Source organism: Portunus trituberculatus, chromosome 38 (assembly GCF_017591435.1).
Source record: "Portunus trituberculatus isolate SZX2019 chromosome 38, ASM1759143v1, whole genome shotgun sequence".
In the NCBI taxonomy this organism is placed as follows: domain Eukaryota; kingdom Metazoa; phylum Arthropoda; class Malacostraca; order Decapoda; family Portunidae; genus Portunus; species Portunus trituberculatus.
Genome location: NC_059292.1, coordinates 27,762,931 through 27,779,042, shown reverse-complemented (window position 1 = coordinate 27,779,042; position 16,112 = coordinate 27,762,931). Strand labels below are relative to the sequence as shown.

At 42.6% G+C, this 16,112-nt stretch overlaps 1 protein-coding gene across 4 annotated transcripts in view; it reads right to left on the bottom strand.

Annotated features, from left to right (window-relative positions):
- LOC123514815 (protein bric-a-brac 1-like) overlaps positions 1-16,112 on the bottom strand; it is a 44,097-nt gene that overhangs the window by 8,718 nt on the left and 19,267 nt on the right. Inside the window, exon 8 of one of the 4 annotated variants that reach the window (XM_045273032.1) lies at positions 1-3,320. This exon is cut by the window's left edge and continues 1,689 nt beyond it. The exons of 2 other annotated variants lie outside the window; for them this stretch is intronic. In XM_045273032.1, the coding sequence (XP_045128967.1) occupies positions 3,000-3,320 (321 nt within the window). In that variant the 3' untranslated portion in view covers positions 1-2,999. Of the gene's footprint in view, positions 3,321-11,493; positions 12,494-16,112 lie in introns of those variants that run through there. One more of the 4 variants, XM_045273028.1, reaches the window with a different exon arrangement.

Sequence of the window (16,112 nt, the reverse complement as noted above, 5' to 3'; positions counted from 1 at the left end):
CTCTCTCTCTGTGTGTGTGTACAAGAAAAAAAACAGGAAGAAACCCGCACTGGTTAAGTTTGAACTTTCACTTCACAAACCGTCGTGTAGCATACTAAAGCAGGAACAAGAGCTTACGTCTACTTATCAATGGTGAGTCAATGTAGGGAAAAAATATATGTGCTGGAAATCTTCTGCGTACAAAAACTGCTTTCTGATTTCGAGTCGTAAGAGTAAACAGCCAGGAATGAAAAGCAATTTGAACTGGTAGTGGTTGTAGTCTGGTAGTCAGCAAGCGTCAACACCTGATTATTTATTACTATTATTATTATTATCATTATTATTATTATTATTATTATTATTATTATCATTATTCCCTCAGCCTATTATCCCTGAACATTTGTGCCAAACGAGGACCAGAGGCACAAATTTATCCTTAGAAATAAGAGAAACAAACCTAAGCAAATATTTACAAATCATCGAATGGCATTAAAAAATATTTGTGTCAAGCAGCAATATAAAATTAATTCACACTTTAAACCTATGAACCTGAACCTGAATAGCGCGGCGGCCGCATCGCCCCGTCCCGCCCCGAGGATGCGAGGCTCCCTATGCGGCGATGCCACTGGTACGTGTGTGTGTGTGTGTGTGTGTGTGTGTGTTGTTGATCCCTCACCGGGACGAGGGTGAGCGTTGGTCGGTATACAAACACTTCTATGTAGAAAAATACAAAAAGGAAATTTGTCACTTTTCGACGAAGGAAGCTGCCAAATTCAATTATTGTTATGACCGTTGTAAGTGACGCCACACTGCTCGCGACGTGCGTGGTGAGGTGAGTGGGAGCACCCGGTGTGTGCACCGCTCAGGGATGAATGGCCTGCATGCTGTACATACTTGTGGCGGCGGAACCTCCACCTAAACGTATTGAAGTATCGCAGTGTCTCTTGTTGCCCGTTGCCTGCAGACCTGCACGCCTCCTACACGCCACGCTATGCCATGCCACATCCACGCACACGCCTCAACATTATCCTCCAAAGTTCTCCAGCGCAAGATGGATAACGATTAGGCAAACCGGGCAAAGCAAATGTGGAAATCCTTGACTGGGCTCAGGATCATCATACCAACGAAACAAACGATGATTGTGTCATGGCGGCGCGGGGCGGCACTCCTTTCTTCCCTCCCTCCCTTCCTCCCTCCTTCCTAGCGGAACTGTGATGCTGCTGCGAGGTGTCAAGATTTAGGTGAATTACTTTTTCAGAGACAATTTTAAGTCTAACGTATCTCTAACTCAGCGCATGCAAATCTTGCTGCACAGTGAAGGGTTTCGCGACACCACCTACAGAAGATAAACTGCCAAGAACACACCAGGGTTCCTGAAAAAGTATGCCTTTGTCACTCAATGAACTCAGGACAGCATCTGGCCCGGACGTTCGTCTGTCCCATTATGCAGACATATTCTGTAACTTTCAGGGATTGACTAATAAGTGACGGCTGCTGTTGGCTTGTGTCTCACCGCTGCCAAATTCATCCCCTTACCGATTCCTCTCTCACGTTTCTCACCACACTAGTGACAACTTAAACAATATTTCAAAATCAATGAAATTTCTCATTGTGCTAAGCTTTTCTTCCGCGTCTTACTTGACCGCTTCTCAGTAGTCAAATACTGAACGAATCTGTGGTAGAGATCGAAAAGACTGAATCAAGGGCAAGGTTGCGGGCGGAGCCATGCTGCGGGACCAGAGGACAGAGAAGGATCGGGAGGAGTGCCTGGTGCCAGCAGGTGCCTCGTTGCACCGCTCACGCTCCAACGCATCCCAGCAGTGTCTCGCGGTGCAGTACCCCACGCACCATTTCAGTGAACTGAGAAAACGTCAAGACGTGTACGTATGTGCGTATGCGTGTGTGAAGGTGAACTAAAACTACAAACGTTCAAACGACGTGAAGACGATGAGTGCATCACTACAGCTTGACCCGTGTTGCGGCCAGTCTGTCTTACTCTCTATATTCCTGAGCAGTAACGCTGATGCTGAGCAGCATTTCCTGGAGAGCCTGAGCCATGCCGAAGATTACAAATAAACGCTAAGCTTGGTGGCGCCACCGCCGTGGTCCATGTGGGCGCTGTAAGAGACCCAACACAATGGCTCGTTGCTGCTGCTGTTGTTGTTGTCGTTTTCGGAGCCCCCGTCTCTATAAACAAACACATATTCGAATATCTAACTTATCATAATTAATCTCTGGACAATAAATTACAATATAAATAAATATAACAAAAATTAAGGTAACCTGAATAAGAGCTGCTGTCATGAGTATAATATACTGAGTCCGCCTGGCCACTCACTGATGTCGGTGTCATTCGCGGTCACTTCTGTACCAAACTCCATTCACTCACAAACTCTGACACTGAAAAAAATATACACCACTTACTCACTGCACACGTCAAGCTATTTTGGGTGAGGCCAATGTTCCGGGCCGCAGCCACCACAAGCACCGGCGGCCCATCACGGTTGGTACTGTTTGTCCTGCGAGGGCCACGCTTTTAGCAGGTCCACGTCCAGCTCTATTTCCACTGTGGTGGGCTGGTGGTCTGCCGGAGCTGTCTGAGATATGATTTGAACAACAGGCGGCGCTGCAGGAGATGTGGCTACGTGGACGCCAGAACTGGAGGGAACAACGTCACGCGGCCGCCAGGACGTCGTCACGATGCCGCGCTCTTCTGCCACTTGAGGCGGCGACGTGGGCGTGGGAGTCTCGTTGTGGATTTGCGGAGGACACGGGTGGTCCTGGTCTTGGTACTGTTTTAGAGCCATCGTCCGAACACCTTGGGTTTGGAAAGGTCTGAAGATGAAAGTTTGCTGCTCCTTGGGCTGAGGAGAGACGCAGACCGCGGTCTGTTCTGCCCGGACGGGACTGTACACCACGAAGTGCTCATGAGTCTGCGGGGATGCACAGCTCAGGGCGCCGGGGTGGTCCTCGATATCCTGGGACGAACAGGCCACCACCAAGGGTCCGGGGGCTAAAGGCTACAGCTTCGCCAGCTCCGCCAGCGACTGAGCCTCCTGGGTGGGATGACGGGTGCGGAGGTGGGTCTTGACGTGCCCGGACTGGTTGAAGCGCTGGTGGCACAGGGGACACTCGTACGGCTTCGCACCCGTGTGGATCAGTTGGTGGCGCTGCAGGTTGAACCGCGACGTGAAGTGCTTGTGACAATGTTCACACTCCAGCAGTCTGCGAATGGTGCCACCGCCTTCCCCTCCACCACTCCCTCCAACCACCTCCCCACCACTTCCAATGGTATAGGCCGACATGTCGTGACAGCGCGCAGTGGCAGACACACACGACCCCTGCAAGTGACAACAAAAGAGAATCAGAGGCCGCGTTTACCACCAACAACGGGGGCAAATGAACAGTAATAAGTGCTTAAGTTTGGGCTAAAACAGTCAATCATTGCATAAACATAACATCTAATTTTACTACAACTGGCTGCTGCTGCTGCTCACGGTCGGGCGATGCTTGAGTTAGCGCCACTAACACCCTCAATATTAAGCCAAGTTAGTTAATAGTTACGCAGACAGAGGAGAGTTGGAGGTTCCGAGCAGTTAATGAAAAGAGCCATCAAGGTCAAGAGCCTGTCAGAGGCGGTGGTCGCTGCGCGGCGCTGCGATCAGGACATGTCGGCCGTACACACCCTCGCGCCGCCTCGCCGCCACAACACGCCGCCGCGACCCACGGCGGACGCGGTCATGACAGGGTGATGATGACGGTGACAGTGATAGTAGTGATGACAATGATAACAGTGATAAAAGCAATGACAGTACTAAAAGCAGATGAAGTGATTCCATTAGTAGTAGTAGTAGTAGTAGTAGTAGTAGTAGTAGTAGTAGTAGTAGTAGTAATAATAATAATAATAATAATAATAATAATAATAATAATAATAATAATAATAATAATAATAATATTATTATTATTATTATTATTATAGTACGTAGACAAGCAGCCATAAATACACCATTTCAAATCAACAGCAACACCACGCTTAGCCTCCATGTATTATGTGTCACATAACACCATTCTCCCAAAGTACTGCTTTCCCTCACGTCGCAACATTCCACCCATTCCCATGACTCCCACCCCTCTCCCTGGCCGGGAACATTGTGAGGGTGCGGCAGCGGTGCAGACAGCAAGTCACAGCAAGGAAGGAGACGTGAGTATTGGCGGTGTAACCTACTATGACGTGCAGTAAGCCACTACAACATTCTACCACACCACACCACATCACACCACCATCATTTACTTACCTGCTGCGTACTAACTTGCCCGCCGCGCACGCATGCACACGCACTCTTTCTCCCAAAACACACACACACACACACACACGTTATGTATTTCCATACATGTATTTAAAAAAAATGTTAATATTTACCACAGAGAGAGAGAGAGAGAGAGAGAGAGAGAGAGAGAGAAACTCTATCACCAAGGAACCTAGTGGGCCATCTTTTTATCACTTTTTTTTTTTTACTGCCCTTGGCCGATTGGCCCTTACCAAAAAAATAAATAAATAAATAAATAAAAAAAAAAAAATTGTAAGTGTATCTTGTGTTGAATAAAATAATTGCTAATGGAGAATCATCAGTCGCGCACTTTGGTTATTCAAGATGTATAATACGAGAAAAAAGTTAAACTGTAACCATGGGACGGACCGTATAGTTATTCTCACTCTGCACCGCCACTTTCACAGTTAAAGTACACACCGCCCGTCGTTCCAACTTGCACAAATGTACCCGTAGATAAAACTTTCCTTCTCGTACTGTATACAATGAGTCCATTTTTTCACTAATGATCAGGAACCGAAGTAAAGCGGAATCAAGCAGCATTATAAAGAATGAAAGGTTTAATGCCACCTTCTCTGGGCACACCGCACTACTCCACAAACGCTGGCACAGATAACACGTTCTTTCTCATCTTGTATAGTGTGGCTAGTCTTGCCATCATAGTAAACATAGTCTGTGAATAGAAGTGCAACGGAATCCAGCAGCCTAATAAGCACGTAAAGATTTAATGGTTTTAAATCCCTAGTGAACCAAGCCAGGCGTTACCTATATACTGGGCTGTTCCTTCTACCACCACCGTCACTACCACTGCTACTATCACACTCCCAGGATCAATCTATTCCCAATCCGGCGACTATGCTCCACCGAGGAACCTTGCACGCCTCACACCAACCAGTCCTTCACCTTTAGGCTGCAATAACTGCCAACAGGGGTGCGGGTTTGGCTGCCCCCACCCCATCTCCCCCGCCGCCGCCGCCGCCCTGAGTGCAGCACATAGAGGACCCATATTCTAAAACTTTCACGCTTTGCAGTCATAAAGATGATTTCAAAGATTCCAGACGTGAAAACAATTGTGTGTGTGTGTGTGTGTGTGTGTGTGTGTGTGTGTGTGTGTGTGTGTGTGTGTGTGTAATTCACTGTTTGATCTGCTGCAGTCTCTGACGAGACAGCCAGACGTTACCCTACGGAACGAGCTCAGAGCTCATTATTTCCGATCTTCGGATAGGCCTGAGACCAGGCACGCACCACACACCCGGACAACAAGGTCACAACTTCTCGATTTACATCCCGTACCTACTCACTGCTAGGTGAACAGGGGCTACACGTCAAAGGAGACACACCCAAATATCTCCACCCGGCCGGGGAATCGAACCCCGGTCCTCTGGCTTGTGAAGCCAGCGCTCTAACCACTGAGCTACCGAGCGTGTGTGTGTGTGTGTGTGTGTGTGTGTGTGTGTGTGTGTGTGTGTGTGTGTGTGTGTGTTATTCACCACGGTTGTCCACTGGTCACCCAGCCAGTCTTTCCCTTACGGAAAGAGCTCAGAGCTCATACTGACCGATCTTCGGGTAGGACTGAGACCACACAAGCCACACACCGGAACAGCAAGGCCACAACCCCTCAAGTTACATCACGTACCTATTTAGTGCTAGATGAACAGGAGTTACACATTAAGAAGCTTGCCCATTTACCTCGTCACGCCCGGGACTCGAATCCGGGCCCTCTCGATTGTGAGCCGAGTGTGCTAACCACTACACTGTGTGTGTGTGTGTGTGTGTGTGTGTGTGTGCTGATGATGATGCGGGATTCATATTAAACTATTGGTGTAATGATTAGAACAATGGTTCAAACTCTCTTGAAACCCTCAATTGATAACTAACACCCACCCACTTGTGTCTGTTGAAGAGTAAGAGAAAATGACGAAATTAGAATTCCAGGCAAAGCATCGCAGCGTGTCGTGGTGGCGTGGTGGGGAGTACTTGAAGGGCTGCATTTCCAAACCTATAGGCCTCTATCTCATACTTTCATCGTACTGTAGGCTTGCCAACGTCCGGATTTTCCCGGACGTCTCTCTCTCTCTCTCTCTCTCTCTCTCTCTCTCTCTCTCTCTCTCTCTCTCTCTCTCTCTCTCTCTCTCTCTCGTGAAGTTACTACACCGTTCTCTTAAAGGTGGGTTCACACGTGTCAATATGCGACTGAAATTGCAAGTCGCTAAAAGTATCGACTGAGCCCTTCTAGTCGAAACACGTTCACACATAGCGGGTGGGAAGTATCGGTTGGTTGGCGGGAAGTGAATGAAAACAAACAACTATCCAACTAGATGTCTTTCTCCGGTGACGATTAAATTAAATCATTACAAGTATTCAATCCTCACCTCTAATAACACTATACATAGAGGGAAACAGTTCTTGGGGAGTGGCAGCTACCTTACTGAATGTCGATTTGCGTAAGCTTATTTTGCTCCTAATTAATTTTTAGGTTCGCAGATGTGTTCTTTTTCCCCTCACTAACTCCATCATCTCTACTCGTACACCGACCCGACACCACATTTTCAAACCTTTCTCCGTGACGTCACAACGTAAACAAAGTCGCGAACCGACTGAACAAGTTTTGCAACTGGCTTCTTCAGTCCCTAGCACCGGTATTCAGTCAGAAACTCTACTGACTTGCAATTTCATTCGCATATTGACAAGTGTGAAGCTGCCCTAAAAGTATATGCCTCGCCACCGCCACTCCACACACACACACACACACACACACACACACACACAAGCTGGAAGGACAAGAGGACATGCAAAGAAGATCAGGAAGAGGTAGTGTGTGAAAGATATTGGAAAATACAGTTTTCCACATAGAACGGTGGAAAAGTGGAATGCTTTGAATGAAGTTGTTGCAGCACATAATGTGAATAGCTTTAAAGAAAAATCAGATAAATAGAGATATGGAGACAGGACACGAGTCCTCGATATCAAAGCATCCCTAACGTCAGGACCCCCCACCCCCTCCAGCTCCGCTCCTTCACCCTGCAGCCAAGTGATTTAGGGCGTTTTTCTAGTGTTTTGCAGGTGTTTGCAGGTGTTTTTAAGGGCTAGCTATGCTGGAGTAGGTGCAGGAGGTGGAGGTGGAGGGGTGGGAAGAAATGTGGGAGGAAAGGAAGGGGAGATGGAGGTGGTGAGAAGAGGTGAAAAAAAAATAATAAATCGGTTCTACATCACGATTTTTTTCTCGTTTATTACTGGACTTTGCATTGTTTTAATATCTTACTTATTGATAGGAATGTAAATCAAGCTATAATCCGTAATAAGATCGTATCTACCTGTGCTTTGCGTTTCTCGTTAAAATAACACTTTCAACATGCTATAATTTTAACCCTTTTTTTCAATTAGTACGGTTAGGATTGTTTTGGTACTTGATGTAAGATTTAAAACATATGAAAAACATACCCAATAATGATATCCAATAAAATTTTGTCTAACTATTCCCATTTTCAAATTCAAAAATTTTAACGGTACCAAAATAGCAATAAAAAAATCTTTATCTGACAAGGAATTTGTGTTTTCTTGATTTGGCTGAAAAACTAAAATTTTTCTCATTCAGAAAATTTAACATGACAGTGTGGCTGTGCTTTGCTTCTTGACACTATGATGTGTTTGTGGCTCCATTATTTTTAAATAAAGACCATTCATTGGTCTTTGGTTTGAAAACAACCGACTCGGTAGCATTATTATACTTAGGTTATTAGTTAAAATATTTGCTGCGTCCTAAAAATGTAATGCATTCCAGTCTGGGTGCCTTTTTTCTTCTGGCGATTTTTAAAATTAATTACATACGTGAATATTGGGCCAAAGGGGCATCTCAGCCATGCCTTCCCCCCAACTTAGTCCACCAGTGTTTGCCAGCACTCCCCTGTGTTTCCAGACCCAGAGAGTGAAGCAATGCCAGAATCAACCACAAAAATAGATAAATAGCCCATTATTGTGAAAATAAGGCAATGCTTATTTATACCCTCGTTCTGACTGCCCAGTGCCCACCCACCAACTCCTCTCCCTCCCCAAGTAAACTCGTTAACATTTCCTTCAATTTTCAGTGTTTTCTGGGCATTTCCTGTTGTTGCCAGCCTGAAATACATATAGTGTAGTGATAAGAGGAAGAAATGGGGAATGGAAGTGAGTGAGGAAGTGTAGTAGCAGTACCAGCAGCAGCAGCAGCAGCAGCATTATTATAGTTGTGTGTGTGTGTGTGTGTGTGTGTGTGTGTAATTCACCTCGGTCGTCTGCTGGTCACCCAGCCAGTCTTCCCCATTACGGAGCGAGCTCAGAGCTAATAGACCGATCTTCGGGTAGGACTGAGACCACATCACACACAACACACACCGGGAAAGCGAGGCCACAACCCCTTGAGTTACATGTCGTACCTATTTACTGCTAGGTGAACAGGGGCTAAACATTAAGGGGACCGTCCAGTGAGGTTTTTGAAAAATAAAAAATAAAGAGGTACGTGGGTAATTTTTTTTTTTTTTTTTTCGCTGATAGATGTTTATTACACGATGTTAGTTTAGTAGTTACAACTGAATTGACCCATAAATAACTGCGTGAAAAATAAAAAATCAATTTGAAAAATATACATTTTTCCTATAAACTTTGTCACTAGAGGACATATTTCAATTTTGCCAGTACGGATATGAAGTATGTCGTATACCAAAACTTTTCACCTCATAGAATTTTGATTTTTTTTTTTTATTTTGATAGCCATTATGATTTTTTTTTCGATTTTTTTATATAAAATTATATTGCGGCACTTAAGAAAACAAATTCTAAATTCTAGGAGGTGGAAATGTAGCAGCTTCATTGAGCTTCAAAATGATACCTCAAAATTGAAAATTCGTTGAGAAATGTGGGAGAAGATTAGATTTGAATGATAAAAAGTGGAAACTGAGAAAAAAAAAAAATCATTTTCGTCCTCTATGACCTGTACATTTATTTGGGTTGGATATTTCGTACTCATACACCACCATGTACATCATGTATCCTTTTTAGGCATGTTTAGAATATTCTGTACGAATCATATGGCACCTGGCCGCCCCTACAATGATTGTAGTTATTAGTCGCTCGAAGGCGAGGGTGTCTCCCATCCATGCACAGTCGTTACAACTTGTAATTTCCACTTGCACCGTTTGTTTAGATATTGTAAGGCAAAAAAGGCAGGAAAAATAGGCTGGACTGCGGCTTGCAAGGTGTGAAATAACGGGCGAGATACTCAATAGATCCTCCTCCCATCGCAGTCACATGAACACTGAAATGGAAGGGGAGAGGGTACAGTACTACAGCAGTGCTTCTATGAGTTGATGAAATCTTACCCTACATTCGAGTGTTTTACCCTAGATTGTCGAAGTTGCCCATTAATTGTTGATGAATACACTCTTATCATACATAAGTTTAAATATTGCCCCTCCACTCCCAAACACACACACAGGACTACACACTACAGCCACTACTGCGGCTGCTCTGTGTGGACTCGTCCTCGCAAGTATAAAACTGACTCTGTGTATGAACTGTGATCTAACCGTCCGAAGGTCCAAAACGTGTACGCGTAGTAGACGGGTGAGTGGAGACTGGGGAGAAAGGGGATGGGGGTGGGGGGGTGAAGGGATGATACAAGTCACGGAGATGATTGTGTACATGAATCGAACATGAAAGAGAACCAGCTTGCCACCAGATTGGCACCATTCCAAGCACACCTATCCATAGGACGGCAGATTACCCTAAAATTACCCTAGTTTATGCATTACCCTAAACACTACCCTAAGAAGGGTCCAACTACCCTAGTTTAGGGTATTTTACCCTAAAATGGAAGCACTGGGGTGCAGCAGCAGCCGCCACTGAGGGTGTGTTCCTGAGTACGCCATAGTACTAACTTACTAAGTTGCCAGCGCCCACCTTTCCTTACCAAAGATACCACTTTCCATGGCTTTTTCCTTGCTTATTATAATCATTTATGGTACAGAGTGGGGGGGGAAGCCCCGGGCTGCGGTGGGCGTGGCAGGGGCCCTTTAAAGTTTAAATACCCAACGTATTTTAGCGTATTTCCCCAAAATACTCCATCACTATGTTGCCATATGTTTGGGGATGCTTTGGTGGTGTTTTGGGAATTTTTTATATTTTCCAGATTTTTCGATACCATGGCCACCGGACAGTCCCCTTAAGCGGCTTGCCCATTTGCCTCGTCACTTTCCGGGACTCGAACCCGGACCTCTCAATTGTGAGTCGAGCGTGCTAACCACTACACTACGCGGTGTGTGTGTGTGCCCAAGGAAGAGGCCATCATCATTCCACACTGTCTCACTAGAACTGAACTGTGCCTTGAGGTGGCTTAAACATACGGTAATTTGGGGATGACACTCCGGCGACCGGCAGCTGTCACTGTCAGGCTGGTGTTCACTGTTTAAGCCCCAGACGAACCGCTTCACCATGTATGGCGCACTTACCATTCACACCCTCTGTTATCCTTTCAACTGTGGGTGATATTTCTGCTACAGCTTTGTACTGATATTTTTTTGGCAAGAAGGGACAGCTGACCAAGGGCAACATAAAGAGTAAACTAAAAAAAGAAAAATGCCCACTTAGTAGTTATTTCCCTTACATGGCCTTGTATGGAGCTGATGCTCCTAGCCTTCCTTTCATTATGACTGTCCTCACATTGCATGCCATCTTTTCTCTTTAACTTGCATTGATATAGGCATCAATTTGGATTATTGTTTGCTTATTTGTGGCCTTGTCACCTTGTTACTGCAGCAAAGGTAAATAACTTGCATTTTTTTAATTGATTTACATATTTTCCAATATTTCATCAGGTGTTACTGAAAATCTCCAGAATATTGATAGTTAATATATAGCAACCCTATTGTATTTTACCTTTTATAATTGGATTTTTTAAAAGGTTCTAGAGTACCTCCACTACTGGTGTCTCCTCTCACTTACACAGAGCTCCCTAATATCAAGTTCCTGCACAATAAATTATATCTTTTTACTTAATAAACCTCTCTCTCTCTCTCTCTCTCTCTCTCTCTCTCTCTCTCTCTCTCTCTCTCTCTCTCTCTCTCTCTTCCCCTTTCCACATATTCTTCCCTTCCCTCCTCCACACTACAACCACTTGTTCACTCCACAACCACTTCAAGACAATAACAAAACCTTTTCTATGTAAGCATGGTATATTTCCACAATTAAAAGAATAATAATCTAGTACAGTATGTATATAGAAAAATAATGACTACTAGTTAAATCTCTAAGAATAATCAAATCACTGAACAAACAAAGTCTCACTGAATTTCAATGATGCTACAGATGTATCACTAAGCAGCACATATTCCTAGTATGGCATTTAATTAATAATGGTGTCAATTACAACACACGTTTGCATTATTAGAAGAATCACTTCTGACACACTGAAATTTGTATTCTTGAACACTTTGTCCTCTTATTGTGACATTTTTCAGGGATCACTATGATTGTTAGTCATGTTCTCATGGTTGATGCAGAATTCCTGTTAAACTATCACTAGAATTGTAAAAACACCTTCATTGAAAACTCTAAGTATCTTCCACAACAGCCTGCTGACAGTAGCTTGATAAGATGCCAAAATGTTGAAGACTACAAGTCTCAGAGTGGTAAAGTGACAAAGTCTGTTAGGAATGGTGAGAAGTGCTTATGGTGTGAGAGTGTGAGGTGGATGTGCTGCCTGAAGAGAGCTGAAGAGAGAGTGCATGTGCTTGGGAGGAAGCAGTAGAGGACTGTGCCTGCAGTGTGAGTGTTGGGAGGGAGAGGGAGGAGGAACGCTGTGGTAGTGAGTGCCCGGGCTGTGTTTGCAAGTATGTGTGTGGCTGAGCAAGGCTGGAGTGTCCCTCTGAGCCTCCCCCTGCTGCTGCCTCAGGCCAGAGCTCTCCACTGCCAAAAGGCACAGAAATGGCAGAGGCCTGGTCCTCAGTACATTCCGCAAGTTTCAGAGCACAAGATCTTTCATGTTTGTAATAATTGCTACAGTGATTGAACATTCTCCCACAGACTCTACATGCATAGGGTTTCTCCCCTGTGTGTATTCTCAAGTGGTTGCGGAGGATGGACTTGAAGGGGAAGACTTTGGTGCAGAAGGGGCAGGGATGGGGCCGGCCTATTCTGCGCAACGCCGCAATGCCCTGCAAGAACGGGAGGGACTTGGTCACTTACAGCAACCCCAAGATAAATGTTTTATTCATTGTCCCTCTTTAGGACTTACAGTACTTCAACTATTACATGTCAACACACTTCTTTATGGTACATTATGCAGCCTTCATCTGATATTAGATTACATGCCCTGAATCCAACTGTGTCAAATAAATATCTTGGGCACTTGAATGTGAATGTAAGTCTTCTCCTTCATTTAAAAAGTATACCTAAAATGCCTCATTGATAATGTCATAACTTCCAATGTTGCAAGGAAAATTGTATTTCCTTTGCTGGATGGCTTAAGACACTGAGGACATCTGAGCTGTCACCTCTCCTGGCAGTTGAGGCTCAACATCATAGAGAACCAGAGGACCATTGTTGTGTGGAGAGGACTGGATCCAAGTGTAGTGTTAACTAGGAATATCCAGCTAGTAATGTGCTGGATACAAGTGTAGTGACAGGAAGAGGATATCCAGTCAGTCACTGCTCAAGAGCAAAAGGGGATAAGATTTTCCCTTCACCTATAGCAAACATTCCCTGAAAATTTCAATGTTGCAACAGAGGCAAGACAAGGGAGATTTCACAGAGTTGGTCAGAGAATGTTAACTTATTAATTATGAAATCCATGAATGAAAAACCCTTGTGATATAAGAGTGAATGAAACCCAGATGAGAATATAACACTATTAAATAAAGGTATACCTCTTTTAGTAAGCACAAGATGAAATGAGTTGGACAAGTCAGTCAAAATAGGCACAAGGGAGACCACTACACTGGTGAATTGCACTAGACAAGTTTTGGGGAATTCAAACAGGCCTGATCAACTGCTGGATCTAAGTAACATTTCATAAGAATTCATTCTCTCTCTCTCTCTCTCTCTCTCTCTCTCTCTCTCTCTCTCTCTCTCTCTCTCTCTCTCTCTCGTAAATTCTTAATAAACAATAAAGAAGGAAAGAAAGCTAGGAGGAGGATGTTTGCAATCATGAACTCATTTAGAATTATACACAGATCACTCCCTGTGATCCACACTAACCCTTTGGCAACAACACACTTCTCTGTGTCAAAGATAATAAAAATTCCCTCACTGAAAAATAAATAAACATGATGATACTACTACTACTACTACTACTACTACAATTTTCTAATACTAATACTAATACTAATTACTACTACTAAACTACTACTACTATTACTACTACTACTACTACAAATACAGGATGGGGCAGAGCAACTTGCTTATTTAGTAATTCAATTAAAACAAAAGTAATGGAGATATAAATTTAATTCTTTAAACAGCATTAAGTATAACATTTGAATTTTATGTTTTCTGAGTTTTAAAGATGATATTAAGCAGATAGTGTCCATTGTCATCAATACACTGCACTAATTGGACTCAAAAGTTTCGTTCAACTCTTTCCAGCATATCAACGAGTATGTTGGCAACAGCTTGACAAATGTTGTTCTTCAGGTGAGCCAGATCCTGGCACTATTGGAACCCTGATAATCTCAGACAACTTCATCAGGGTCCCCTACATTCACAATGTGTAACTGTTTGGTGTGCATTATTGCAAGTTGGAATAATTGTTCCATGGTTTTTTTAAGAAAACGAATGGGCAGTTTCGGTGACTTCTGACCATTATGTCCACATCATTCAGGAATTTTTCCTGCCAACACTCAACCAGATGGATGTGGGAAATGTATGGTTCCAGCAGGACGGTGCCACAGTACACACATTGCATGTGTTAATGACTCTTTTAAAGCAACACTTCTCAGGAGCCTCATCTCCTTGAGGGGTGATCTGCAGTGACCAGCACGGTCGCCTGATTTAGCATCCTGCTACAATTTTTCATGGGGCTATCTAAAATCACTTGTTTACAAAGATCATCCAGGGATCCTGGCTCACCTGAAGAACAACATTCATCAAGCTGTGGCACACATACCCATTGATATGCTGGAAAGAGTTAACGAAACCTGAGTTTGATTAACACAGTGTACTGAGAACAATGGACACTATCTGGCTGATATCATCTACTAGACTCAGAAAACGTAAAATTTAAATGTTGTACTTGATGTTGTTCAAAGAATTAAATATATATCTGCATTACTTTTGTTTAAATTGAATTTCTAAATAAGCAAGTTGCTCTGCCCCACCCTGTAATAAAAATAATTATTATTATTATAATAATGATTATAATAATGATATGATCACACAATCTGTTATCAGGTTGAAATAATAGTCACTGTTTATACATGGCATAAAATGCTATTAGAAATTGAACAGTGAAGACTCAAAACTTTTTGTATTCCTATTACCACAATGAGAAAATTCATGCCTTGCCTGGGATATCAATTTGATATACTGAGATATTGTGAACCAGTATATGATCAAAACTAAACAAAACAACTACTACTGGGAATCAGAGAGGTTGTCATTACTCAGTTGTTAGTACTGAGCCACCACATAGCTTTAAAGTTTAAAAGAACATTCACAGGTGAGGATGACAAGCGGAGTGTAGTAAGCACATTTTACACAAAGACTGCTATGAGAAAGACTGATGGCTTCCTGCTGCTTCCTCTGATTTTATGTTAGTATTTTTTTCTTCTTATATATATATATATATATATATATATATATATATATATATATATATATATATATATATATATATATATATATATATATATATATATATATATATATATATATATATATATATATATATATATATATATTTCTAATGCATCTTCTTGTAAACCATTCCCAGGAGCATTATGGAAACACTGAGGAATTGTTAAGTAGTAGGTGAGACAACTTGCCATAAGAGATCTTCAACAAAGAATGAACCACAGAAGATCACTCCAGGTTTGGTGACTCCAATGTCTGGTGCTTCTTCTGATGACTCATAGCATCCTGTTATTCTTCTTGGTGGTCTCTTTTTGTCTTTAATCTATATGGCTGTAATAGCTTATTGTTATCTTGGAAGCTGCTCTTTCTTTCAACATTTATTTCTTGTATTTTCTTAGTTTTTCTTTCATTTCTTCCTTCTTCCATTCTTGCTCATATATTTATATTTTTTTTTACTTTCTTAATTTTTTCTCCTTTCTTACATCCTCCTTCATTTCTTCCTTCTGTTCTTGTCTCCTATTCTACGTTCTTTCATGTTTAAGGTCTTTTTGTTGTTTCTTGGATTACTTGAAACGTGTTACTTGTTAACATGTTAACCGCGTATTGGGCCACCCGTGTACCGAGCAAATGTTTCACTTGTTGCATATTGATACATCTGAGGCCCAAATATCACTTTCTAAAAACTATTACAAACTTGAGTATGTAAACAATTTTTGTATAAATTTGTATTTATTATGACTGCAGATGCATTGCTAAGATACTGGAAAATAAGATAAAAATGATAAGACAATAATTTCATTTGTTGAAAGAAAAAAAATAGGCTTCTGAATAACAAGTAATGTTTGGTGACATGTTACTTAAAAAATACAATCAATATAAGAAAATAATAGAATATTGGATCATCATAATGTTGATCACTAATTACACAAGTCAAGTTTTTCATTGAAACATGAAATGCAAAGGAGTGGTTAACCCTCACATTCA